The sequence below is a fragment of the Coenobita brevimanus genome, chromosome 44 (assembly GCF_032717465.1).
Source record: "Coenobita brevimanus isolate Jiangsu-jjx chromosome 44, ASM3271746v2, whole genome shotgun sequence".
Lineage (NCBI taxonomy): Eukaryota > Metazoa > Arthropoda > Malacostraca > Decapoda > Coenobitidae > Coenobita > Coenobita brevimanus.
In genome coordinates this window covers 48,092,415-48,119,023 of record NC_136997.1, presented here as the reverse complement: position 1 = coordinate 48,119,023, position 26,609 = coordinate 48,092,415, and the positions used below count along the sequence as shown (strand labels likewise).

Sequence of the window (26,609 nt, the reverse complement as noted above, 5' to 3'; positions counted from 1 at the left end):
AAGCTCCCTAACACCTGTTCCTTACCGATTTATTTTTGGATATGGCTGGTTGATGCCCTTTTGTGCGTAATTTATACAGTGTATGGCGGTTTTAAAAGGGTAAATGTAACACAGAAGAGGATGGCAATTTGTAATAAGTAAAATAAATCGCTTAGGAAAAGGTGCTAGGGAGCTTCCTTCACTTTCTCAGTGCCTATACTCTTTTTACTCTAACTTGGCCTAAAACTACCACGTCCCCATCCTTGAATGCTGAGTTGTACCAATAGATTAGCACCAGATGATGATGCTAGTCACGAAGAAGTGCTATAGGAACGATGTAGAGCCGTAGCATTGTCTTTTTCTGCCACTGCGCTACGTGAAATAAGCTGCAAAAGGATGAAAATCTGGGCCAAATTAATATACAAAGGACCTAGTCACGAAGAAGTGTTATACTGGAGTAGTGGTAAGGAAGCTCCCTAACACCTCTTCCTTAACGATTTATTTTTGGGGTATGGTTGGATAATGTCCTTTTGTATGTTACTTATGCAGAGTATGGCGATACTGGAAGAATTTATGTAACACACAGGAGGACAGGAAGTTGGAATAAGGTAAATAAATCGCTTAGAAACAGATTTTTGGGAGCTTCTTTAACCGATTAGGATACGGTGTGGAAACTTAACAACATACAGCTTATAAAAGAATGTTAAGGTGTAATGCAAAAAAAATAAAACAAAATAAATCGCCAAAGTAGAGATGTTCAGAAGTCTTTAATTTTCCCCTTCTACTTTAAAGCTGATCAAAAATTTCCCTCTTTCCATCTTGACTACTCAGCTGTAACACTAAATCAACACTAGAATATGATGTTTGTCACGAAGAAGTGCTATGGGAAAGATGTAGAGCCGTAGCATTGTCTCTTTCTACCACTGAGCTACGTGAAATAAGCTGCAAAAGGACGAAAATCTGGGCCAAGTTAATGTAAAAAGGACCTAGTCACGAAGAAGTGCTATGGGAACGATGCGGAGCCGTAGCATTGTCTTGTCCTACCACTGGGCTACGTGAAATAAGCTGCACAAGGACGAAAATCTAGGCCAAGTTAATATAAAAAGGACCTAGTCACGAGGAAGTGGTATGGGAACGATGTGGAGCCGTAGCATTGTCTTGTCCTACCACTGAGCTACGTGAAATAAGCTGCAAAAGGACGAAAATCTGGGCCAAGTTAAGGTGAAAGGCGTGTATCAAGACTCACCCCAGAAGATAAGAGTGACGAGGATGCCTGGCTGAGGATCACTGTCTGTAGGCAACCTCACTGCATCTATATAATCTGGTGGAGAAAAATGAATAAGTAAATAGAAATAAATAAATAAAATAAATAAATAAATAAATAATAAAAATAATCGTTCTTTAATAATAAATAAATAAAAATAAAGAAAAAATTGTTCTTTAATAAAAAATAATTAAATATAAGGAAATAATCGTTCTTTAATAATAAATAAAAATAAATAATCGCTCTTTAATAATAAATAAAACTAAATAAATAATCGTTCTTTAATAATAATATAAAAATAAAGAAATAATTGTTCTATAATAATAAATAAAAATAAATAATCTTTCTTTAATAATGAATTAATAAAAATAAATAATCTCCTTTAATAATAAATAAATAAAAATAAATAATCGTTCTTTAATAATAAATAAAAATTAGTTCGAGAGGTTAGATATAGCCTTCATTAACTACACTACTACTACTACTACTACTACTACTACAACTACTACCACCACCACCACCACTACTACTACTACTACTACAACTACTACTACTACCACCACCACCACCACCACCACCACTACTACTACTACAACTACACCTACTACTACTACTACTACAACCACTACTACTACTACTACTACTACCGGTACTACCACCACCACCACCACCACCACCACCACTACTACTACTACTACTACTACTACTACTACTACTACTAATAATAATAATGATAATTCTTGCTGACCAGTGAATGCAACAGAGGATGGCAGTTTAACAAGGGCGATATCGTTGTGGAGGGTAAATGCGCTGTAATCCTCGTGAATAATTAGCTCCGTTGACGTCATGGCGACCCCGCCTGACACAGGGTCATCCGTTCCCATGATTACGTCTACGAAGCCGGCACTGGAAAGACAAAAAAACAAAAAATGTATAACTAGAATGGCACTCAGTAGAGCCCATACCCCCGCCACGGCCCAACATGCAGTTCCTTTTAATTCAGTCAAGGCTAATCCAATGTGGCAAAAGACTACCCCCCTATAAAAGCATATTTAAATCCGCTAGATCCGGAATTCTATATGGATCCGCGCCAAACTATACACATTCGTAGATACCAACATCCTAAATAAGCCTGATTTTTTTCTTCAAGATCCATGCAATATTCACTGAAAAATTTACGAAAATGTCAAAAAAACGTCCTATCTTGCAATGTTAAAGAAAGTGAAAAAAAAAAAAAAAAAATCCTGGATCCGCACCTTTATACGGATCCGCACCAAACTTTAATGGAGTGTATTCTGGGCCAAGACCCATTCTTCTACCAAGTTTCGTGGAAATCCGTCCAGTAGTTTTTGTGTAACCTTGCTCACAAACAAACAAACGGACATGGGTGAAAACATAACCTCCTTGGCGGAGGTAAAAATATGTAGGTTTATTACTTCGAGAGAGAGAGAGAGAGAGAGAGTGTGTGTGTGTGTGTGTGTGTGTGTGTGTGTGTGTGTGTGTGTGTGTGTGTGTGTGTGTGTGTGTGTGTATTCCTGTATGTGTTTGTTTGTATCTGTCTGTCTGTGTGCATGCATGTGTACTCGTATAAATCATCACCTCTCCACCACACACCCACACCCACACCCATCCACCCACCCACCCACCCACACACACACACACACACACACACACACACTCACTCACTCCCCCACCCACACACACACACACACACACACACACACACTCACTCACTCACTCCCCCACACACCCACACCCACACACACTCACCCATCAATGCAGTGGGCGGGCGTAAGGACCCATTCACTGGAGATGAGGGAGCCGCCACAAAAATACAGGTTGTCGATGAAGAGGGCGACGTGGTAGGGATAATCACCAAGGTCTCTGGCACTGGCACTACCAATGGCACTCAGATCCAAGGCACCATCTGGAGAAATAGCCTTTGTCTCAGTGGGTGTTGAGAGAGAGAGAGAGAGAGAGAGAGAGAGAGAGAGAGAGAGAGAGAGAGAGAGAAATCAGGGCAAAATTAAGAAAAATATAAGTATAGTTGACGTAGAGAGAGAGAGAGAGAGAGAGAGAGAGAGAGAAATTAAAAAAAAAATCCCAAAAAATCCTCTTAACACCTGTCATGCTCACCTGAGAGAGAGAGAGAGAGAGAGAGAGAGAGAGAGAGAGAGAGAAAATAATGCCAAAATTAAGAAAAAAATATAATATCAAAAAATCACCTTCACACCTGCCCTGCTCACCTGTATTTCTTTGATTGATGGGAAGGATGTGGGTTACAGGAGCCAACCACTGTCTTTTCTTCCCCACCAGCGGGTTACCACTCTGAAAATGGAGGTGATAGATAGATAGATAGATAGATAGACAGATAGATGGATGGATGGATGGATGGATTCATAGATAGATAGGTTGACAGATAGGTATGTATGTATGTATGTAGGTAGGTAGGTAGGTAGGTAGGAAGAATAGAAAAATAGGTAGGAAGGTAAAAAGGTAGGAAGGTAGGTAGGTAGGTAAAAGGGGGTAGGTAGGTAGACTGACAGATAGATAGGTAGACAGGTAGATAGACAGAAGGGTAAGGAGATAGGTAGGCAGGTAGGTGGAGAGAGAGAGAGAGAGAGTGTGTGTGTGTGTGTGTGTGTGTGTGTGTGTGTGTGTGTGTGTGTGTGTGTGTGTGTGTCTGTGTGTGTCTGTCTGTGTGTGTGTGTGTGTGTGTGTGTGTGTGTGTGTTACTAAATGACCATCCACAGGTTAATTCCCACGCTAGAGGTCAAAGAGGTCACCGTAACGAGAAAACGTACAGCAGGACTGAGGGAAAGTACGCAGGGGGGAGAGGGGAGGGAGGAAGGGAGGGGAGAGGGGAGGGAGGAAGGGAGGGGAGACGGGGAGGGAGGGAGAGGAGGGGGAAGAGGGGAAGACTGATAAAGATGGCAGTGGTTTGGTAAGGTACAAAGTATATGGGAAAAATAAAACGCCTTCGTAATGCTGAAGGTCAATGGCGTCCATATATAAACTAGACAGCACTCCGAGAGCACATACCTCCGTCAACGCCTATACCAAACAACTATCTCCACCAAAACTCAATAAACTCTTCCCAAACAGCGCCTATCACCACCAAAATTCAATAAACTCTTCCTAAACAACGCCTATCACCACCAAAATTCAATTAACTCTTCACAAACAACTCCGATCACCACCAAAATTCAATTAACTCTTCACAAACAACTCCGATCACCACCAAAATTCAATCAACTCTTCCTTGGTCCATGGTCCACCTATCCACAAAATCTCATTCAAATCCATCAATTATTTTTTAAGATATCTTGCTCACAGACACAGACAGGGGCGAATACAGGAGGCAATTGTTAGTGGGGTTAAATACAGCCTTCATTAACTCCTTTGCGACAAGAGGGATCACGTAAGATGTGTTTGGTCGTCTCTTAGTAGTCATAGTAACTTTATCTCCAGCTTTTTCTAAATGTGAACCCAGTGGACTGCAGGCTGAAGTTGCCCTCCTCCTGCAGTCCACCATATACCACTTTCAGAGCGATGGGAGGGAGGTAAGGGACATTTATATAGTCAGTGCCACCGCGCGAAGGAGCCCTCACACACACACACACACACACACACACACACACACACACACACACACACACACACACACAAATTCGTCCTTTATGTAGCCAAAATCAGTAAAACAACGAACACTTATAAGGAAGGAATTCACACACACACACACACACACACACACACACACACACACACACACACAAATTCGTCCCTTATGTAGCCAAAATCAATAAAATAACGAACACTTATAAGGAAAGAATATAAAACACACACACACACACACACACACACACACACACACACACACACACACACACACACACACACAATCGTCCCTTATGTAGCCAAAATCAATAAAACAACGAACACTTATAAGGAAGGAATCAAAACACACACACACACACACACACACACACACACACACACACACACCAATAACGAAGGAATTAAACAGACTAAAATACACTCACGACTACTGCAGTGGTGACGAGTAGAAAAACAACCTTTGCGATCATGGCTGTGTGTGTGTACGTATGTGTGTGTGTGTGCGTATGTGTGTGTGTGTTCTTACCTGGATTATATACCCACTCAGGTGCTCATTCTGGCGTCATGATAGGTGTTCTGGGAAATGAAATGTGCCTAGGTAATCACACTTTTTTTTCTTTTTTTTTCTTCCTCCTTCTCCTCCCCTCTTCCTCCTCCTGCTCCTCCTTCTCCTCCTCTTCCTCCTCCTTCTCCTCTTCCTCTTCCTCCTTCTCCTCCTCCTCCTCCTCTTGGATAAAATTCATATAAAAATAAGTAACTATATTTAAAAAGCATAAGAAAGGTATTGGGCATCAAATTAGTCTAGCTCATAAATAATCTCCCAAGTAAAGTAAATCACCTGCAGGTAGCAAGGTGTACCTGGCCGAGCAAACCCATCAACCGCAAGTAAGCAATCTCCCCCCGCATGGCGTCCCTTACAGTGAACCGATATTCCCTTGTGGTAGACAGTGCCCTGCCACAGCGAAGCGTGGAGGGGAGTGTGGAGGTTTGCTTCCTTGATGGACGCCACATATGCGTCTCTTCACCCAGTTAACAGGGGCATCATAGTAAGTTGCACATCACCCCGTTATCAGGCTATATAGTTACCACCCAGCGTTGTAACTGGTTCGCTTAGAAGGAGTAATAATCAGTGACAGGATGGATGGGAGAAATACGAACATAGAAGGGCAGACAGAAAAAGCATGATGAAGGTGATGGAAGAAGTAAGTAGCACTACATCAAGTGAGTGGATGATGGTCGCCCCCGCCTACCACCAGATAACATGAGTAAAATGAAAAAGAACAACAGAACTAAGTACGGTATGGCAGGGTGATTCTGTGTGGTGTGGTGTGGTGTGGTGTGGTGTAGTGTGGTGTGGTGTGGTGGGGAGTAATGTGGTGTGGTGTGGTGTGGTGTGGTGCGATGTGGTGAGGTGCGTTATGGTGTGGTGTGGTGTGATGGGGAGTAGTGTTATGTGGTGTGGTGTGGTGTGGTGTGGCACGGTGTAGTGTGGTGTGGTATGGTATCCCCACAAGTCGTTATAGTTTGCAAATGGAAGGCATCTGGCATCCAAAAATCACTAGTACGAAACAGACGGACAGGGCCTTCACAGAGACTCCCCATAGAAGAACGTCCTCGGGTTGAACAGGTAAAAAAAAAAACTACCACCACAAGGAAAATAATACTGAGAAATTAAAAAACAGAAAAGAAAAACAAGAGTAATTTTTTTGGATTCTTCCCAAATTTTTTTCGACAAATTGGTCTCCATGGCAACGAATTAATATCAGAAATAATTTTGATCTGTCCTGTTTTGTACTGTAATGTTCATTTTTAATTTATGGTGTGGATGTGGATGTGATAGAGAGCGTTTGGAGAAATATACTAAGGTGGTTTTGGCCAATGGAGAGGATGGAGAGTGAGAGACTAACTAGGAGAGTGTATGTGAGTGAGGTGGAGGCGGGGGATATGGAAGGAGAGACCGGGGATGAGATGGAGGGATAGAATAATAATAATAATAATAATAATAATAATAATAATAATAATAACAATAATAACAAGCTTGGCAGTGACATGTATAAAATGTGTATGAGTATAGACAAAAAATATAATAATAATAATAATAATAATAATAATAATGATAATAATAATAATAAGCTTAGTGGTGTAGCTTGAGTGTGTGAGTGTAGACAAGAATACAGATAAACAAAATACTCATTAAAAAAAACTGGGCTTCTTTATAAAGTGTTTGGAAATTATATGAGAAAAAGAACCCAAGGTCTCAACAACAACAACAACAAGAGAAGGCAAATCATATAATAAAGCATTTGTTTTTAAAATCTCAAGAATGTTTGTAAAGATGGAATAAATGATTTTAGATGGGTTTTCCTCTCTCTCTCTCTCTCTCTCTCTCTCTCTCTCTCTCTCTCTCTCTCTCTCTCTCTCTCTCTCTAGCCACCCTTACCCTTCATCTAATCTCTTCCCCCCCTCCCTTCTTTCTCCCTCCATGTCAATCATCTGTTAGTTCACACACACACACACACACACACACACACACACACACACACACACACACACACCTGCTCCCAGTACCATCATCTCATTATATTTCTACATTCTTTCCTCCATTACACTATTTCAACATAGGATTTCTCTACTATACTCTATTCACTTCTACTTGGGTGGTGGAGAGGAACGCCTTCACGTGGTGGGACTGATATAACCGGGCGGATCCACTGCCTAGTTATACAAACGTCCCTCAACTCCCTCCCTATCCAACAAAAGGACGATGGTGGACTGCAGGAGGAGGGCAACTTCAGCCTGCAGTCCACTGGAGGGTGTCTGATGAGTCTGGGGTTGCGGCCACTACTACTACTACTACTACTGATATTTCAAAAGCTTTTAATAGTGCTCTTAAGTTTTTCTTTTTAATGTATACTGTACCTTTTTTATACTTTTAAGTGATTTCCTTTTTTATTACTATTTCGTTTGTAGATTATTTTTTATTCTGTAAAAGATATTTTTAATGAAAAGAAAAACAGTGAACAATTTTGTTACTATTGGTAGTGTTAACTGCATCAGTGCATTCCTTAATATTTACGTATTAGTTACATTTCTTGATTTTTACCATATAAATATATATTTACATTCTAAAGATGGATATGTGTATAAATATTTCAAATATCGTGTATAATTTGTTATGACTGGTTGTACTGTGTGATGTAGCTGCTTACTGTAAGTTGAAATGGATGGATTTAATGACAATACTGTGATTATTTGCCATATTATGTAATTTTAAATTACGAAATAAAGCAGACTGATTGATTGATTGACGACGACTACTACTACTACTACTACTACTACTACCACTACTACTACTACTACTACTACTACTACTACTACCACTACTACTACTACTACTACTACTACCACTACTACTACTACTACTACTACTACTACTACTACTACTACTACCACTACTACTACTACTACTACTACTACCACTACTACTACTACTACTACTACTACTACTACTACTACTACTACTACTACTACCACTACTACTACTACTACTACTACTACTACTACTACTACTAACTACTACTACTCCTTCTACTTCTTCTACTACTACTACTACTATTGCTACTGCTGCTGCTTGCTGCTGCTGCTATTATTATTAGTCATCATCATCATCATTAATATTATTATTATTAATTATTATTATTATTATTATTACCACCACTACTACTACTACTATTGCTACTAATACCACTAATTATTATTATTACGACTACTACTACTACAACTACTACAGCTGCTACCACTGTTTTATTATAATAATTTATTACTACTACAACAACTACAACTACTACCATCCCTTCATATTAAACTCTAAATCTAGCATGAAATTAACACAAGAATATGATGCTAGTCACGAAGAAGCTCAATGGAAAGACACAAGGCCTTAGCATTGTCTTTTTCTGCCACTGAGCTACGTGAAAGAAGTTGCAAAAGGACGAAAATCTCCAATAATGACCGAAATAAATTGAAAAGGTTAATGGAGGCTATACTAAACCCCTTCAGTTCGAAAAATCTCACTCCTAAGCTTATTATAATCGTGTGGGGAGGAAGAATAACGAAAATAATAAAGAAAAGACGGACTGTTGAATCTATGGCATAAGAAAACTACTACTACTATTATTATTATTATTATTATTATCATCATCATCATCATTACCACCGTTATGGTCATCGGCATTATTATCATTATCATCATCACCATCATCATCGTCATCATCAGTCAGTATTATCCATACAGCAACATATCATCATCATCATCATCGTAATCACCGTCAACTTTATTCATATGTAATAACGTAAGGTGGAAGGAATATTGGTCTCAAAACAGCAGGGTTCCTCCTTGACTGCACCCTCCCCTTATTAACAAACTCTTGCTCAGATTACATAAACACATACAGAATGCCGCATATATTAAGATACACGAACAAAATTGTATGTACTGCGAAATGGTACCAACATAATGCAAAACACTACACAGGTATGAATGTAAAAACCAAGTCACTCCACTCAGCATTGGTACTGGCCTATTGGTTACCTTAAATATTACTGTACAATAACCTTACCGTAGTCCTATATCCTTTTAAGTTTATCACCAGCACACCCAATGCATCCCAAAGTCATATAAGCACAACAGTGGCCTATATTCCCAAATTAAGCAGCCGCAAATTAGCCTACAAGTAGCTCATAGTCGCCGAGCACTAACCACCAGCCCACTCCCCCAGAATCCACACAGGCACAGCCTCTTCCAGCCTTCAGCCGGTCTACAATGCTTCTCGGCGGCTCGTTTGGGACTGCAGATTTCTTCCCAACTTACCTTCAGGTTGACTTGATGCCCACCGCCAGTACTGACGTTCCATCCAGGAAATGCCGTACTCCACTGACGCCACCTTGGCCAAAACCGCCAGCTTCTCCTAATTCACCTTCAGGTTGACTAGATGCCCACCACCAGTACTGTCGTTCCATCCAGAAAATGCCCCACTCCACCAATGCCACCTTCCCAACCAAAAAACCAGATTCCTGCTTCAGTACGATGGCAAAATCACTGTACTTTCGCTCAGTTTCCATCAGGCTTCCCTCACCTCGCGTTTGTTGATCCTTGATGCCTCCCAGTAAACGACCGGGACCGATTAGAACACACTCTCCACTCATTATACTGTATTTACCTTATCATCATCATTATTATCATCATCATCATCATCATCATCACCCCGAGATATAAAAAGGGGAAAAAATGAAAGTGCGAGGACACAGACAGATAAATAGGAAGACAATATAAAGATGTCATCCATAAAACTATACCATTTTCTTTCAATGAACAATAACAGAAAACCAATTATTAAGGACAAGCTATTCAAATTTTGCAAACCTTGACCGTAAATTGATGCATATGATTTCTTCTTCCTTCCTTCCTTCCTTCAATCGTTCCTTTCCTTCTTTCTTTTTCTTCCTTCTCTCTCTCTCTCTCTCTCTCTCTCTCTCTCTCTCTCTCTCTCTCTCTCTCTCTCTCTCTCTCTCTCTCTCTCATCACAAGCATCCCACAGTCTCTACCATAGCCCAGCACTGCTTTCTTTTCCGACCCGACCCCTCCTTACTCCCCTACCAATGCACAACATGCATAGTAAAGTGATATGAACTGTTTGGGTACGATTGAGTGTGGGTATCTGAGCATCTGATTTGGCTCTCTCTCTCTCTCTCTCTCTCTCTCATGATGACTGTGTGCATTCATAGTGTACCCTGCATCGTTTTTTTCTCTGGGATTTCCTTGAACTGAAATGTTTTAAAATGCCCTTCGTTTGGGATGACTATGTGAAGTGGTGTTATAATTCTGCTGTTATTATTATTATTATTATTATTATTATTATTATTATTATTATTTTTGTTGTTGTTACTACTACTACTACTACTGCTGCTACTACTACTGCTACTGCTACTACTGCTTCTACTACTACTACTGCTGCTCAAACTCTCTGAATCAGTCTCGTTCGAAACTGTTTCATTTCGAGTGATAGAGATTCAGGAAGGGAGGGAGAGAGGAAGGGAGGTAGGAAGAGATGCAGGTGGTTAGACAGGGAGGTGGGTGGATGGGTAGGTAGGTAGGTAGGTAGGTAGGTAGATAAAGGGGTAAAAAGGAAGAAACAACAGCAAATTTTAGCTTGTCACACACACACACACACACACACACACACACACATCACCCTCCATACCTCACCTTCTCACACACACACACACACACACACATCACCCTCCATACCTCACCTTCTCACACACACACACACACACACACACAATCACCCTCCATACCTCACCTTCTCACACACACACACACACACACACACACACACACACACACCATACCACACCCTCTCACATACGCTAATGCAGCATCCCAAAATAATATGAGAAACAGGTCGATTTTAATTCTATTTTTCTATGGCACCCTAACACCTCTTCCTTAGCGATTTATTTTTGGGATAGAGGTGAATAATACTCTTTTGCACTTTAAATATGTGTGATATTAGAATTATTTACGTAATACGGAGATGAGAGTAAGGTGTCTTCAGGAAAATAAGTTGCCTAGGAAAAAGTGTTAGGGAGTTTCCATAGTCGACGGGATTACTTGCTTATAATTAATCCTCAGAGTTCGAAAAATCTCCCCTGACCAAAATAAATCGCTTGGAGATGGAAATAAGGGACAATAATAGTCATGATAATAGCAGTAGCAGTAGTTGTGGCAGTAGTAGTAGTAGAAGTTGTAATAATAATAATAATAATAATAATAATAATAATAATAATAATAACAGCAGGAATTATAACACCACATAGCCATTCCAATCGAAAGACATTTCATCATCTAAAACAACTCAGTTCAAGGAAATACCACATAGAAAAAAATATATATTACAGGGTACACTATGAACGCACGCAGTCATCATGAGAGAGAGAGAGAGAGAGAGAGAGAGAGAGAGAGAGAGAGAGAGAGCAGCTTACAGTCAAATCAGGTGCTCATTTACCCACACTCAATCGTACCCATACACTTCCTATCACCTTACTATGCATGCTGTGTCGTAATATCCTCCTCTTTGCTATTTATCCACAAGTATCGAGGCTTGCGTCACTAATACGCAAGGGTGGTGGTGGAGAGCGCCTTCACGTGGTGGCACGGATATTTTTTTTCCAGTGCGGTAAAGAAGGAACCCAAGGCCAGACGTCCGCGAGATGTGTTCCCTCTAAGAAAAATAGCAGAGCCAAATTGAATGTACTTCCCTGTCCCGTGAAAGGAGGATGGCGGACTGCTGAAAGATGATTTAAGCCTGCAGTCCACTGGGTGTATATACGAGATGAGCCTGGGGTTGCAACTACTACTACTACTACTACTACTACCACTACTACTACCACTACTACTACTACTACTACTACCACCACCACTACTGCTACTACTGCTACTACTACTACCATTACTACTACCACCACCACTACTGCTACTACTACTACTACTACTACCACGACTATTACTACCACTACTACCACTACTACTACTACTACTACTACTACTATGCAATAATAATAATAATGTGTAATGTGGAGAATTATAAACCAATTTAACCTAACAAAGATCCTAACCCCTTTGAGTTACTACTACTACTACAACTACTACTACTACTACAACTACTACTACTACTACTACTACTACTACCACTACCATCACTACACTACTACTACTACTACTACCAATTTAACCTGACAAAGATCCCAACCCCTTCGAGCTCAGTTGGTGGCCACGTGTAGTCAGACTGGTGAGCCGATTTCACTAGTAACCAAGGAGACTCATTCTTACATCACCTCTAAGACTACAACCAGTGAGAAGTTTGATATAAAGTTGTTAATTATTTTTTTGCTCAGCGTTTATGTGCCTTTGTAAAGGAAAAAAAAAAATCCGATTTGACTAGTAACCAAGGAGACTCATTCCTACATCACCTTCAAGACTACAACAAATGAGAAGTTAGATATAAAACTGTTATTTTTTCTTTTTTTGTTCAGAGTTTATGTGCCTATGTAAAAGAGAGAGAGAGAGAGAGAGAGAGAGAGAGAGAGTAGTGTTAAGAATTACAATTTAGAAGAAAGGTTGCAGAGAGAGAGAGAGAGAGAGAGAGAGAGAGAGTAGTGTTAAGAATTACAATTTAGAAGAAAGGTTGAAGAGAGAGAGAGAGAGAGAGAGAGAGAGAGAGAGAGTGTGTGTGTGTGTGTGTGTGTGTGTGTGTGTAAAGAACTGCAATAAAGATGAAAGGCCGCAGAGAGAGAGAGAGAGAGAGAGAGAGAGAGTTAAGAACTACAATAAAGATGAAAGGCTGCAAAGAGAGAGAGAGAGAGAAAGAGAGAGAGTGTATGTCAAGTGCCTCAGTCCCTTCAGTACGATGATGGTTTATATATTTTTCCTCTAGTTAACTCCAATTTATTTTCCTCAACTTTGGGACCGTGAAAATAGTAAGCAGGATAAAGAATTCTAAATAATCCTAGGCACCAAAAATTATCCTTCAGAGCTAAAAAATAATAATAATAATAATAATAATAAAAATAAATAAATAAAAGCCATCTGAAAAAGGTGAGTGGCCGATAGATTTTCAAAAACTGGGGATAAAAATATTTCGAAAGGGAGTGTTATGTGAGCAAGTTATTTTTTATTTATTTATTTATTTATGTTTTTCCTGACAGATTTCGATAATTAGTCAATCTTAGCAATGATTTTTTTAGGCTGCTGGTGATTTGCTAGAAAGTTAGATTGCAAAGATCTGTGTGAAGATATATTATGAAAGGATATCGATGGAATGGAGAATGAAAGACTGACTAAGAAGGTGTGTGTAGGTGAGGTGGAGGGAGGGAGAGGGAGGGGAAGACCGAGGATGAGGTGGAGGGATGGAGTTGAGAGGTATTTGAGATAGGGGTGGAAGTGATCTGGGGGGAGGGTAGTCAAATGGTGGGTGACAGAGCGACTTGGAGGCGTTTTGTCTGCGGCCACCCTTTGCGGGATTAGGGCGTCGGGCTGTAGATAGATAGACAGATACCAAGAGAATATCACCAAGGAAAAGCTGACAGAAATAAACAGCTGTGATATTACCTTGACTATAAAAAAAATGAATAAAGAAATAAATAAGAATGAAGGTTTATAATTAATTAAAATAGATAATCAGTTTTTGTCAAGGTCTAAAGTTTCGCTGGAATATGACACGCAACGGTCTAATTTCCAGCAAGGTCCCCAAACTGCACTGGTGGGTGAACAAGGACCAGGGGGAAACAAACTTTGCCACACAGTCTGACCGGCCCAGGAATCGAATGTAAGGTTTTCCGGTCGTGCGCAGCTTATGTTACCACTGCACCACCTTTTCCCCTTTCAGACTAGACTGAAACTATATTGTGAAGGGGATGTGGGTTGCAGGTGAGATCAGTATGCAGTGGTTAACATTTCACTACCAACCAACATTAAAAACTACGAGAGGTGCAATAACATCATCATCATCATCATTAATTTCATCATCATCATCATCATCATCATCATCATCATCATCATCATCATCATCATCATCATTAATTTCATCATCATCATTAATTTCATCATCATCATCATCATTAATTTCATCATCATCATCATCATCATCATTAATTTCATCATCATCATCATCATCATCATCATCATCATCATCTGTTTCGGTATCTTTCTTTCCTTTAAGAGTCAGAAGCTTGTCAGGCTAAGAAGAGCTTTTAGACTAAGGTATGAAAGCTTAGAGGAATGGTGCCAAAAAGGTGGAATGGGCAAAGGTCACTGTCCACTTAGAAGACCTGGGTTGAAATCTCTGACCAGTGGAGACCTTGGGCATACAGAATATTCCTTAACTTATTTTTGTTGGTGGTTGGGGCGGTGGGTGTCTTGATCACTAATGCTTTCCGTCATAGGGTTTGTCAGTGACGCCATAACTAGGAGGATGTTACTCTGGCCACTTAGGTTTGTGTACGGAAATCACCCCAAGCGCATATGGGAACAATTATTTCCTCTTCCTGCGTGTTACCTTGTGGCTCACGGTTTTAAATCTTCTGCCATTACCAGCACCAAACTCTGAATTACTATGGACCACCGTACCCTTCTCTCATGGTGCTAAAACTCGACATATTGAAATAAAATATGTAGAAGTTTGGAGTTAAATCAGGGTATATTTCCATTTCAAAGAAGCTTCTGAAATTTTCCCAAGTAAACATTACCTAAAACAAGAACAGTTGTCAAAAACATACTCAGCTTCTTGGATATATAACAAAATTATAAGGGTTCAATGATGTTTATTTTCTTTGGCTGTTTACAAAGCACCAGGGGAGTCTGCTTAGGTGGTATTAATGCGGAGACTCTCCAGCCGTACTCAGTGTGATGGTGGTATAAAACAGACTTGCTGTGCTGCAGTGGTGACCTAGGGTGTGACGCCAGTCTTCTCCTGGATCCAGTCCAGGAAGGCGGAGACGCGGGTGAAGGCGTCGGGATAGCCAGCCTCGCAGCCGGCGGAGGCACCGAAGGAGGTGATGCCGTGGGTCCTGCCGCCGTAGTTGAGGGGGCCGCCAGAGTCACCCTGAGGCACAAAGCACATTAATCCCATCTTACCAAGTCAACAAGGACTGAATGACGCTTTGTGTACAAACACCGTATTATGTAATATTACATTGTTACATGTGATCAACTAACACTATACTATGTAATGTTACATTGTTACATGTGCTCAACTTACATTGCAGGTGCCCTTGCCACCGGCGGAGTCAATGCAGATCTGGTTATCAGTGACAATGCCGTAGACAGCATCACAGTCAGCCACGGACAGCACGGGCACGTCCACCTCCCTCAGCACGTCAGATGTGCCACTGGAACCTGTCAACACAAATGGTTAAGTGACTTGTGTTGTGCCTCCATCAATACACTTACATATATAGGAATAATGCTTGTACACAACACAAAGTCACTTGTGTTGTGCCTCCATCAATACACTTATATATATATATAGGAATAATGCCAAAGATGAGATGGAGGGATGGAGTGGAGAGGTATTTGAGAGAGGTGGGTGTGAGCTGGGAGCAGGACAATGAAATGGCGGGGGACAGGGCGACATGCAGGCAATTTGTTTGTTGCCATCCTTTACGGGGTTAAGGCAATAGACAGGTAGATAGATAGCCTATGCTGCCTGGTGGATTAGGTCAAAACACAACACAAGTGGCACTCACTGTCAGAAGTTCTGCCCCAGCCAGTGGGAGTGACGGTGGTGCCAACTGATGGGTCACTGGATCCCAGACCCACCGGCTGGATGTTACCTGCAGCCAAAACCACACACTCACCATTAGTTATAATCACTTGGCACAAAACACCTACTCATGTCATAATACTGCCATATTGTGTCACCTGATCCAATTCATTACAATCCATGTCAGTCAGTTTATAGCATTGTTTCTATCGCTTACTGTTCAAGCTGACGGGGCTGGGCAGCCTGATGACGGAGATGTCGTTGGTGATGGTGAAGGAGTTGTAGTTCTCGTGAACTTCAAAGTCGGTACTTCTCACGGTGACCTGAGAGGCTTCGTTTTCTTGAATGTTGTGGGCGCCCAACACTACATCCACAAACCCGGCGCTGGGATTAAACAACCAAACTTATAGATTATTCTCAGCAAGACTCTTGCTTTGAGGAAATTCTGTCACAAATGTAGTTGTGGACTCAGTGTTAACAAAGCCAGTTGTGTCAGTTGATGGTACAGAAGGTGTGGCACAAATGACACTGACCCATCCATGCAGTGGGCAGCCGTGAGAACCCATTCCTCGGAGATGAGGGAGCCGCCACAGAAATACATGTTGTCGATGAAGAGGGCCACCTGGTGTGGCCAAGAGTGCGGCGTCGCCTCCTGCCCGCCCACGATGCGGCCTGGCACAAGTGCACACACATAATGTTGTCAGGGTAAATATTAACTAAGTTAGCCTTGTGACATTGCTAACAAGATAAATGCATATGTAGGCAATGGAGAATATAAGGCTGTGTGCTGAGCATAACTGAACCAGCATGATGCTTACTGGACTTGACTGGACCGATGGGAGTGACGAGGGGCCTGGGAGACTTCCAGTGCCACTCCTTGCCCGCCGCGGGGTTCCCGCTCTGCCCGAGGGAGGGAGGGAGGGAGGGAGGGAGGCAGTGGGTTAGTCTCGTGCCATACAACACAAACACTGGTCACCAACAGCCACCAGTGTGAACACCATCACCTTTGTTGGTGGTGCCAGTGGACCATATCATGATACTAAAATTGCGTGTGATTAATGTAGTGTGGATGGAGGACTGGCTTGTCTGTTGCACTGGCTTAGTTGAGATTATTCTCTCTACTCCAAAGCTTGAGTTTTCAGAAAGATGGTACTCACAGAGGCACAATATTAATTAATTGTTAAAGTTACTGATACTGAACATGCAGTGGCTGAATAACACAAGAAGCCTCTGTTTGTGAAGGCAGGAGTGTGAATGAGAGACTGCCAGTGGAACGATGTACATGTTAGTGATGATGTATGTGTAAGTTATGATGTGTTAGTGTTGTGTTAGGAATGATGTGTCTGTGATATGTAAGGTTTAGTGATGATGTTATTGATGTGTGTTAGAGATGTGTTAGTAATAGCCGTGTTAAAAGATGTATTAGTGACGCATTGATGGTATGTCAGTGATGTGTTAGTGGCGATGTGTTAGTGGTGATATGTTAATGGTGATGTGTTAGTGGTGATGTGTTTGTGTTAGTGGTGATGTGTTAGTGGTGATGTGTTTGTGTTAGTGGTGATGTGTTTGTGTTAGTGATGTGTTAGAGATGTGTTAGTAGTGATGTATTTGTGGTTTTGTTGACTCACGGCGGCGGCGGCGCAGACGAGGAGGAGAGCGAGCTTGGCGATCATGACGGCTGCCTGACCCTGCCTGCCTCACCCAGCCTTATATACCCATCCACCAACCCTGCCTATCCCTCACCCACACCCACACCTACACCCACACCCCCCCTTCCCACGCCCACACCCTCACCAGGGATTTCTGTGTTGCATCATCCATCCAGCTCGCCTTATCTACACCTTCTATGGCACTCATTTGTACCTACGTTGACAGATTAGTTCAACCAGAATTATTGTTGATACCCAAGACTTATTATTATTACACACTACACAAATATTACACACTACACCGATATTACACTCTACACCTACCTCACATACTACTCATATATTACAAACTACATAAATATTACATACTACACCGATATTACACAGTACACCTACCTCACATACTACTGCCATACTACAAACTACACAAATATTACACACTACACCCTTACTACACACTACACCTACAGTAACTCATCCTCATTTTAATACATATATTTTTTTCGGCGTTGTAAAGGACAGATAGGCACTAGTACCTACGCTGGGAGGTATTATAAGTATGACTATTGTAGGAATCTTAAACATGATATACAGACTACAGCTACAGAGACTGATTTTGACTTATTTCAAACTACACCTGCAAACACTACACCTATACAAACTGATTTTCACTTATTTCAACCTACACCTGTAAAAACTACACTTATACAGACTGATTTTGACTTATTTCAACCTACACCTGCAAACACTACACCTATAGAGACTGATTTTCACTTATTTCAAACTACACCTGCAAACACTACACCTATAGAGACTGATTTTCATTCATTACAAACTACACCTGCAAACACTACACTTATACAGACTGATTTTGACTTATTTCAACCTACACCTGCAAACACTACACCTATACAGACTGATTTTCACTTATTACAAACTACACCTGTAAAAACTACACTTATACAGACTGATTTTCACTTATTTCAACCTACACCTGCAAACACTACACCTATACACACTGATTTTCATTTATTACATTCTACACCTGCAGACACAACACCTATAAAGACTGATTTTCATTTATTACATCTGACACCTGCAAAAATTTATGTTCATTTTAATATATGTTCATCCATTATTTTACAAGACAGACGCCCACTTGACTCGATAGCCATTGGTCATCAGTCTCAGGAGGCAAAGATTGGAGAGGAAATTTGAGATACGGAAATATATAGAGATGGAGACTTTAGAACAGCTGTCAGGATAGTAAAGATTTAGGATTGGCTAAGTTGAAAACCACAGAGATGTATAGGTACACTGAAATTTTGAAAGATAATGACCAATAATCTGAAATAGTAGTGGTAGTAGTAGAAGTAGTAGTAGTAGCAGTAGCAGTAGTAGTAGTAGTAGCAATAATAATAATAATAATAATAATAATAATAATAATAATAATAATAATAATAAAAGACAGCCAGTGGAGCGTCCCTGCCAGTACCCACATTGGCGGTAAGAAAGCAAGCTACGAGAAGAAAGAGGCTTCAAAATCTTCCCATTAAGAACAGACTATAAAGAAGAAGTTGAAGGCATCGTGTGGCAGAGAAATGGGAACACAGTCCATTCCTTGAGACGAGATGATGAAGAGGAAACAGCCAGAAGAAGGATTGGTGAAAGTTACAGACAGAGATGAAAGTGTTTGTCTGGAATAAAAGAGAGCAAACAACCAGAAGAAGGATTGGTGCATATAGACAAAGATGAAGGTGTTTGTCTGGAATAAAAGAGAGCAAAGAGCCAGAAGAAGGATTGGTGCATATAGACAAAGATGAAGGTGTTTGTCTAGGCAGGATGTCAACACAGAAGGAGAGTTTTTAGAACCGAACCCGAAGTATTGAGGATGATGTATTGAAAGGAATGTTGTGATGTATGTGTGTGTGTGTGTGTGTGTGTGTGTGTGTGTGTGTGTGTGTGTGTGTGTGTGTGTTTGTGTGTGTGTGTGTGTGTGTTCAGCCGTGTACACAAATATTTCCTTGGTCGTTACAGGTGGATATGTTGTTTTTGTTCTGACTTGGCCCAGATTTTCGTCCTTTTGCAGCTTATTTCACTTAGCTCAGTGGCACATAGAAATGGTGCTACAGCTCCACATTCTGTCCACAACACATCTTCGTGACTAGCGCCATATTCCAGTGTTTATTTATAGTTATTAGCGCCAGGAGAAGACGATACCGCAGCTTTGCATTCTCTCCACTGTACTTCTTCGTGACAAGCACCATATTTGATTATTTATCTCTTGTAACTCAGCATTCACGATGGCGAGATGACAAATTTGGGTCAAGTTAGAGTAAAATGAATACAGACACCATCAAGCCAAAAGCGTGTGTGTGTTTGCTGGGAGAGTGGAGGCAGTACATGACAAATTTGGGCCAAGTTAGAGTACAATGAGTACAGATACAAACCTCAAGCAAAAAAACGTGTGTGTTTGTTTAGAGAGTGGGGACAGTAGCACAGGTGTTGTTTCCCATGGCTCAGGTAAACATGGCGTGAAGGTGACCTTGTTGCAGCGAGGCGTGGCCAGGTGATGCCGGGATGGCCGTCGGGTATATAAGGTGTGGCGGGTCAGGCAGGGTCAGGCAGCCGTCATGATCGCCAAGCTCGCTCTCCTCCTCGCCTGCGTCGCCGTCGCCGTGAGTCCAACGCCTCACCCTTACTTTTATAACACACACATAATATTTCAAATCCCTGCTCACCTTCTCAAGCTCCTTCCTTCCTATTTATCACCTCCAATTAATGTTAATGAGATAATTATTTACATTTATTATTACCCATTATGACCCTAAATTGACCCCTTGTATTTCTGTGTGTAATGAAATGCTTTTAGTATAAATCATTTGAGAGTAAATGATATGCAATGTTATCTCTGTGTAGATCATCACCCTACTTAAACTATATATATATAAAAAAACTGTCAGATAAATTGTTCTTGGCATGCACTTACCTATTACTAGTTCAGAATATAAGTGTAATATGAGCCAGTTATTGTGGCGTTAAGTTTTTGTTTAATAATTCGACTCAGAAAAATGCATTGTTACATTTTGCTGACGTGCAAAATAATGGTGTTCTGGTGTGTTTGTGTTGCAGTTTTCCATTTATTTTCAAAGCAGAGTCTCCATAATAAATAAAAAAGACTTACAAACTAAAGAGACAAAGATATCATGCTGTAATACAACCCATATGTGTGGCATACAGAATCCTTAATGGCACTGCTTTTTTTAATACGTGACTCTTGTTAAAAATACCTACAAACTAAAAAGACGAAGATATAATACAACCCATATGTGTCTTATACAGAACTCATACTGGCACTGCAGCTGTTTAATACGTGTCTTATACAGAACTCATACCGACACTGCAGCTGTTTAACACGTGTCTCGTTGTGTACAGAGTGGCAACCCCGCGGCGGGTGTGCCGTGGAGATGGAAGTCACCGCTTCCTAAAGTCACACCCATTGGCCCAGTCAAGTCCCGTGAGTATAACCAGTGTTTACCTTTGGTCTCTGTAGATTTTATATTCTTTTAAAAATGTTATCAGATACATGCACACTTTAACATATTGAAGACCAGCATAATTTCAACTTTGTTCAGTATTAAACATCAGTGTGAGTCATATCCAATGTTTTCCTTTTGTCTCTGAAGATTTTATTGGAAATTATTCTTTTTAAAATGTTATCAGATATATGCACACTTTAACATTTTGAAGACCAACATTATTTTAACTTTGTACAGTATTAAACATCAGTGTGAGTCAGGGAGGGTGAGTCAGTAGAGCGAGTGTTTATGTGGCCAGTGACTCAAGCCATCGAGTGTTTATGTGGCCAGTGACTCAAGCCATCGAGTGTTTATGTGGCAAGTGACTCAAGCCATCGAGTGTTTATGTGGCAAGTGACTCAAGCCATTTATGTGGCCAGTGACTCAAGCCATCGAGTGTTTATGTGGCCAGTGACTCAAGCCATCGAGTGTTTATGTGGCCAGTGACTCAAGCCATCCAATGTTTACGTTTGGTTCAACAGATCGCATCGTGGGCGGGTCAGAGGCGACGCCCCACGCGTGGCCTCACCAGGTGGGTCTGTTCTTCGGCGGTGGATGGTTCTGTGGCGGCTCCCTCATCTCCAACGAGTGGGTCCTGACTGCTGCCCACTGCACTGATGGGTAAGACTTTATTACTAACACAAGACATATAACTAACACAAGAAATACATCACTAACTAATGCTGTCTCTCAGTAACTAATGATGTGTAAGATAAACTGCCTTACCAATAACACTGCCTCATCTCCAACGAGTGGGTTCTGACTGCTGCCCACTGCACTGATGGGTAAGATCTTATCAGTAACGCAAGAAATATATAAAACACAAGAAATACACCACAAACTAATGATATATAATATATATTGCTTTACCAATAACACTGCCTCATCTCCAACAAGTGGGTCCTGACTGCTGCCCACTGCACTGATAGGTAAGACTTCACGCACTTTATCACAAACACAATAAATATATCACACACACTGCTAATTTATCTTCTAGTTACTGATGATGTATGATATAAACTGCTGTGAGTGATTTTGATGCTTATAATTGGGTTGGGGGTGTTTTAAAATGATTGATGATTTTTGTTGTTTTTTATGCCTAGTAGGCTACGTGGATGTGTTGATGAGTGGATGGTGGGTGGGTGTTTAAAAGAGAGTGTTTGTTTTAATGCATAATTATAAAAATGTCAGTGTTTCAGAGTTATTAACATATATCTTTTTTCATGGTTTTAGCGCCTCATTCGTGGACGTGGTGATGGGTGGATGGTGGGTGGGTGTTTTAAAGAAAGTGTTTGTTTTAATGCATATAACATTGCCAGTGTTTTAGAATTATTAATATATATGTTTTTTCACGGTTTTAGCGCCTCGTACGTGGACGTGGTGATGGGTGGATGGTGGGTGGGTGTTTTAAAGAGAGAGTGAGGTGTTTGTTTTGATGCACATATGGGTCAGTGTCTTAAATTTATTAATCTATCTTTCTTCACGGTTTTAGCGCCTCGTACGTGGATGTGGTTATGGGCGCCCACGACATCTCTGCCAACGAGGCCTCGCAGGTCACCGTGAGGTCAAGCAACCTGATCACTCACGAGAGCTACAGCTCCTTCACCCTTCACAACGACATTGGCCTCATCAGGCTGCCCTCACCTGTCACCTTCAACTGTAAGATTACACACACACACACACACACACACACACACACACACACACACACACACACACACACACACACACACACACACACACACACACATTTATCACATTTACCTTCACACAGAATATTCACCTCTACTTCAGCCCTCTAAATCCATCCACAATCTTCACCAACACACTCCACTTAACAAGAACTCTCAATCTCATTTCAGATAACGCTCACAATATAATCAGCATTTGGCTTGAAGTGATACATATATTCTAGAAATTATTAGAATCTTTACTAATATCGTTTCTGCTTCCAAAGATAACCTGTGTGAAAATTATTAAGTAAATCACCTTGTTACCTGTAGGAGGGATGAAAGGTTAATTGGGTCACTGATTATTCCACTTGGTAATTAACTCCTAGAGGATCCTGAGTCCATCCTACGCCTTATCAAGTACACCAACACCTAATGATAAGCTTGTTTGGTGTAGGAGTACTCTACACTTACACTGAGGCCTATACTGTGTGTATTTCCCTACCCTTGCTTGTGTACGTATGGATAAGAGGTGTGTACGTCTTTAACCTATCAGCTACACTTACACTGAGGTCTAAACTGTGTGTACTTGCCTAGCTTTACTTGGTGTACGTTGAGGCCACACATACACTAACGCCTGTGTATACTTGCCTAACTTTACTTGGTGTACGTTGAGGCCACACATACACTAACGCCTGTGTGTACTTGCCTAACTTTACTTGGTGTACGTTGAGGCCACACATACACTAACGCCTGTGTATACTTGCCTAACTTTACTTGGTGTAAGTTGAGGCCACACTTACACTAACGCCTGTGTGTACCTGCCTAACTTTACTTGGTGTACGTTGAGGTCACACATACACTAACGCCTGTGTGTACCTGCCTAACTTTACTTGGTGTACGTTGAGGCCACACATACACTAACTCCTATGTGTACCTGCCCTGCAGCCAACATCCAGGCCGTTGCTCTGCCCAGCGATGACGTCAGTACCGGAGATATGGTCACTCCCACCGGCTGGGGCAAAGACTCCGACAGTAAGTGACGCTTCCTTGTTTACATTAGGATTTATTGACACACGGATTGATTTATACACGGATTTATTACACACGGATTCATTACACACGGATTTACTTACACGCGGATTTATTTACACACGGATTTATTCACACACGGAAACATTTACACACGATGTTATTTATACACGGATTTATATACACACGGATTTATCTACACACGAACTTATTTACACATGAACTTATTTACACACGGATTTACTTACACAGGGATTTATTTACACACGGATTTATTTGTGTCTTATTATTTAAACCTGGATAACAACAATCACTGAAAATTACGTTTGAAATAGTGACTAAAATGTTGGTGATGGAGTATGTAGGTGAGGGAGTATGTTGGTGAGGGAGTATGTTGGTGAGGGAGTGTAGGGGTATGTTGGGGAGCGTGTATGTTGTTCAGGCAGTATGTTGCAGAGGGTGTAAGTTGTTCAGGTACTATGTTGGTGAGGGAGTATGTTGTTCAGGCACTATGTTGGTGAGGAAGTATGTTGTTCAGGTACTATATTGGTGAGGGAGTATGTTGTTCAGGCACTATGTTGGTGAGGGAGTATGTTGTTCAGGTACTATGTTGGTGAGGGAGTATGTTGTTCAGGTACTATGTTGGTGAGGGAGTATGTTGTTCAGGTACTATGTTGGTGAGGGAGTATGTTGTTCAGGTACTATGTTGGTGAGGGAGTATGTTGTTCAGGTACTATGTTGGTGAGGGAGTATGTTGTTCAGGCACTATGTTGGTGAGGGATTATGTTGTTCACGTACTATGCTGGGCAGAGTGTATGTTGTTCAGGTGGTATGTTGTGCTAATACTTAAATGTGTTGTTGGTGTACAGGTGCTGGCGGCATCACAGACAACCTTCGCCAGGTAACCGTCCCCGTCATGAGCAACTCGGATTGTTCCAGCGTGTACGGCAGCACCATCTACGCTGGCAGCGTGTGCATCGACAGCGCCGGAGGCAAGGGCGTGTGCAGCGTAAGTACATTGTTTAGTAATGATGTACACAATAGTACACAATATTATACCACTATATAGAACATCCAAACATTGTACAGTGAACCACACCACTATATCACATCACTAAACAACTCCATTCTTAATAATTATCAATAGCACTAAAGGTAAGGGCATGTGCAGCGTAAGTACACTGTTTAGTAATGATGTACACAATAGTACACAATATTATACCACTATATAGAACATCCAAACATTGTACAGTGAACCACAACACTATATCACATCACTAAACAACTACATTCTTAATAATTATCAATAGCACTAAAGGTAAGGGTTTATTCAGTGTAAATACACCTTTTAGTAACCAAGTACATAGCAGTGTATAATACCAGCATACACCCGAGCATCATACAGTACACCACACCACTATATCACAGCACTAAACAACTCCATTCTTATTATTTATCAGTAGCACTACAGATAAGTGTGTGTGCAGCCTATGTACACCTTTTAGCAACCATATACACAACAGTACATAATATTATACCATTATACAGTACATCCCAGCATCACACAGTACACCACACCTCTATATCACACCACTAACCAACTACCAACTCTTTGTCAGCAGCAGTACTAGAGGGAAGGGTGTGTGTAGTGGACCTTCTAGAGGACAGTGCATTAGTAATATTGTTTGCCTTACTGAGCCTCGTGTAGTAGATAAGCATTAATCCCAAGTGTTGTTCCTGTACAGGGTGAGAAGGACTGTGTATTATTGTTTACCTCACTGAGCCTCGTGTAGTGGATAGGCATTAATCCCAAGTGTTGTTCCTGTACAGGGTGACTCTGGCGGCCCCCTGAACAGGAACGGCAACACCTACGGAGTCACCTCCTTCGTGGCCTCAGCCGGCTGTGAGTCCGGACTGCCCCACGGCTTCACCCGCGTCTCCTACTTCTTGGACTGGATCGCGAGCCACACTGGAGTGACCCCTTGAACGGCCATTCCAGAATACACCGCAGGCAGGCAACGGTGGCCCTTGGCCTGCTGTGGTCCTGACTACCTCAACATCACCTGCAGGGTCTGAGGGCCACACCTCAGCAGTGACCCTTAGCCTGTTGTGGTCCTGACTACCTCAACATCACCTCCAGGGTCTCAGGGTCACACCTCAGGGCCACAACAACAACATCAGACCCAATAAAACCGCAAAATGTTTACACGACTTTTTAACCAATCCTGAGTAACTATTATTTAACACAACTGCTATTGCTGCCTTGGTGTAGAATTTTATTAACAGCAACAACAATCAACATTTATCTTCACTGAAGAACTACACTACATTCGAACCACATTTATAGGTACTGATGAACCAAAATTGAGATTTTTAGTTGTAGATGCTGCTATGTTGATCAAATGATAAGCTATTGGGTGTAAGTAGTGTGGAAGATTAACTGAAGAATTTAGCTTTAAAGAAAGAATATGCATCAATCATGACATGTGCATAAGTCT

General features: G+C 41.2%; 2 protein-coding genes across 2 annotated transcripts in view; one reads left to right on the top strand and one right to left on the bottom strand.

Moving 5' to 3' along the window:
* Positions 1-17,855, bottom strand: part of LOC145398101 (transmembrane protease serine 9-like) — a 26,233-nt gene extending 8,378 nt beyond the window's left edge. Inside the window, exons 1-11 of the mRNA XM_080271056.1 lie at positions 17,811-17,855; positions 16,986-17,082; positions 16,716-16,854; positions 16,400-16,566; positions 16,166-16,252; positions 15,679-15,815; positions 15,379-15,522; positions 15,048-15,166; positions 3,014-3,139; positions 1,992-2,149; positions 1,226-1,300 (exon numbers count right to left, since the gene is read on the bottom strand). Coding sequence (XP_080127182.1) covers positions 1,226-1,300; positions 1,992-2,149; positions 3,014-3,139; positions 15,048-15,166; positions 15,379-15,522; positions 15,679-15,815; positions 16,166-16,252; positions 16,400-16,566; positions 16,716-16,854; positions 16,986-17,082; positions 17,811-17,855 — 1,294 coding nt within the window. The remainder of the gene's footprint in view (positions 1-1,225; positions 1,301-1,991; positions 2,150-3,013; positions 3,140-15,047; positions 15,167-15,378; positions 15,523-15,678; positions 15,816-16,165; positions 16,253-16,399; positions 16,567-16,715; positions 16,855-16,985; positions 17,083-17,810) is intronic.
* Positions 17,856-20,464: 2,609 nt separating this feature from the next.
* Positions 20,465-26,097, top strand: LOC145398153 (chymotrypsin BI-like). Its single transcript, XM_080271102.1, has 7 exons — positions 20,465-20,509; positions 21,267-21,348; positions 21,892-22,030; positions 22,902-23,068; positions 24,028-24,114; positions 24,981-25,120; positions 25,942-26,097. The coding sequence occupies exons 1-7, from the start codon at positions 20,465-20,467 to the stop codon at positions 26,095-26,097; spliced, it is 816 nt and encodes a 271-aa protein (XP_080127228.1).
* The last annotated feature ends 512 nt before the right edge of the window (positions 26,098-26,609 follow it).

Bases quoted from the DNA above. Each gene is read 5' to 3' on its own strand.
- LOC145398153 (XM_080271102.1), top strand. From the start codon at position 20,465: ATGATCGCCAAGCTCGCTCTCCTCCTCGCCTGCGTCGCCGTCGCC. The intron at 22,031-22,901 runs GTAAGACTTTAT...TCACGGTTTTAG, and splicing joins GCTGCCCACTGCACTGATGG to CGCCTCGTACGTGGATGTGG. The intron at 24,115-24,980 runs GTAAGTGACGCT...GTTGGTGTACAG, and splicing joins CTGGGGCAAAGACTCCGACA to GTGCTGGCGGCATCACAGAC.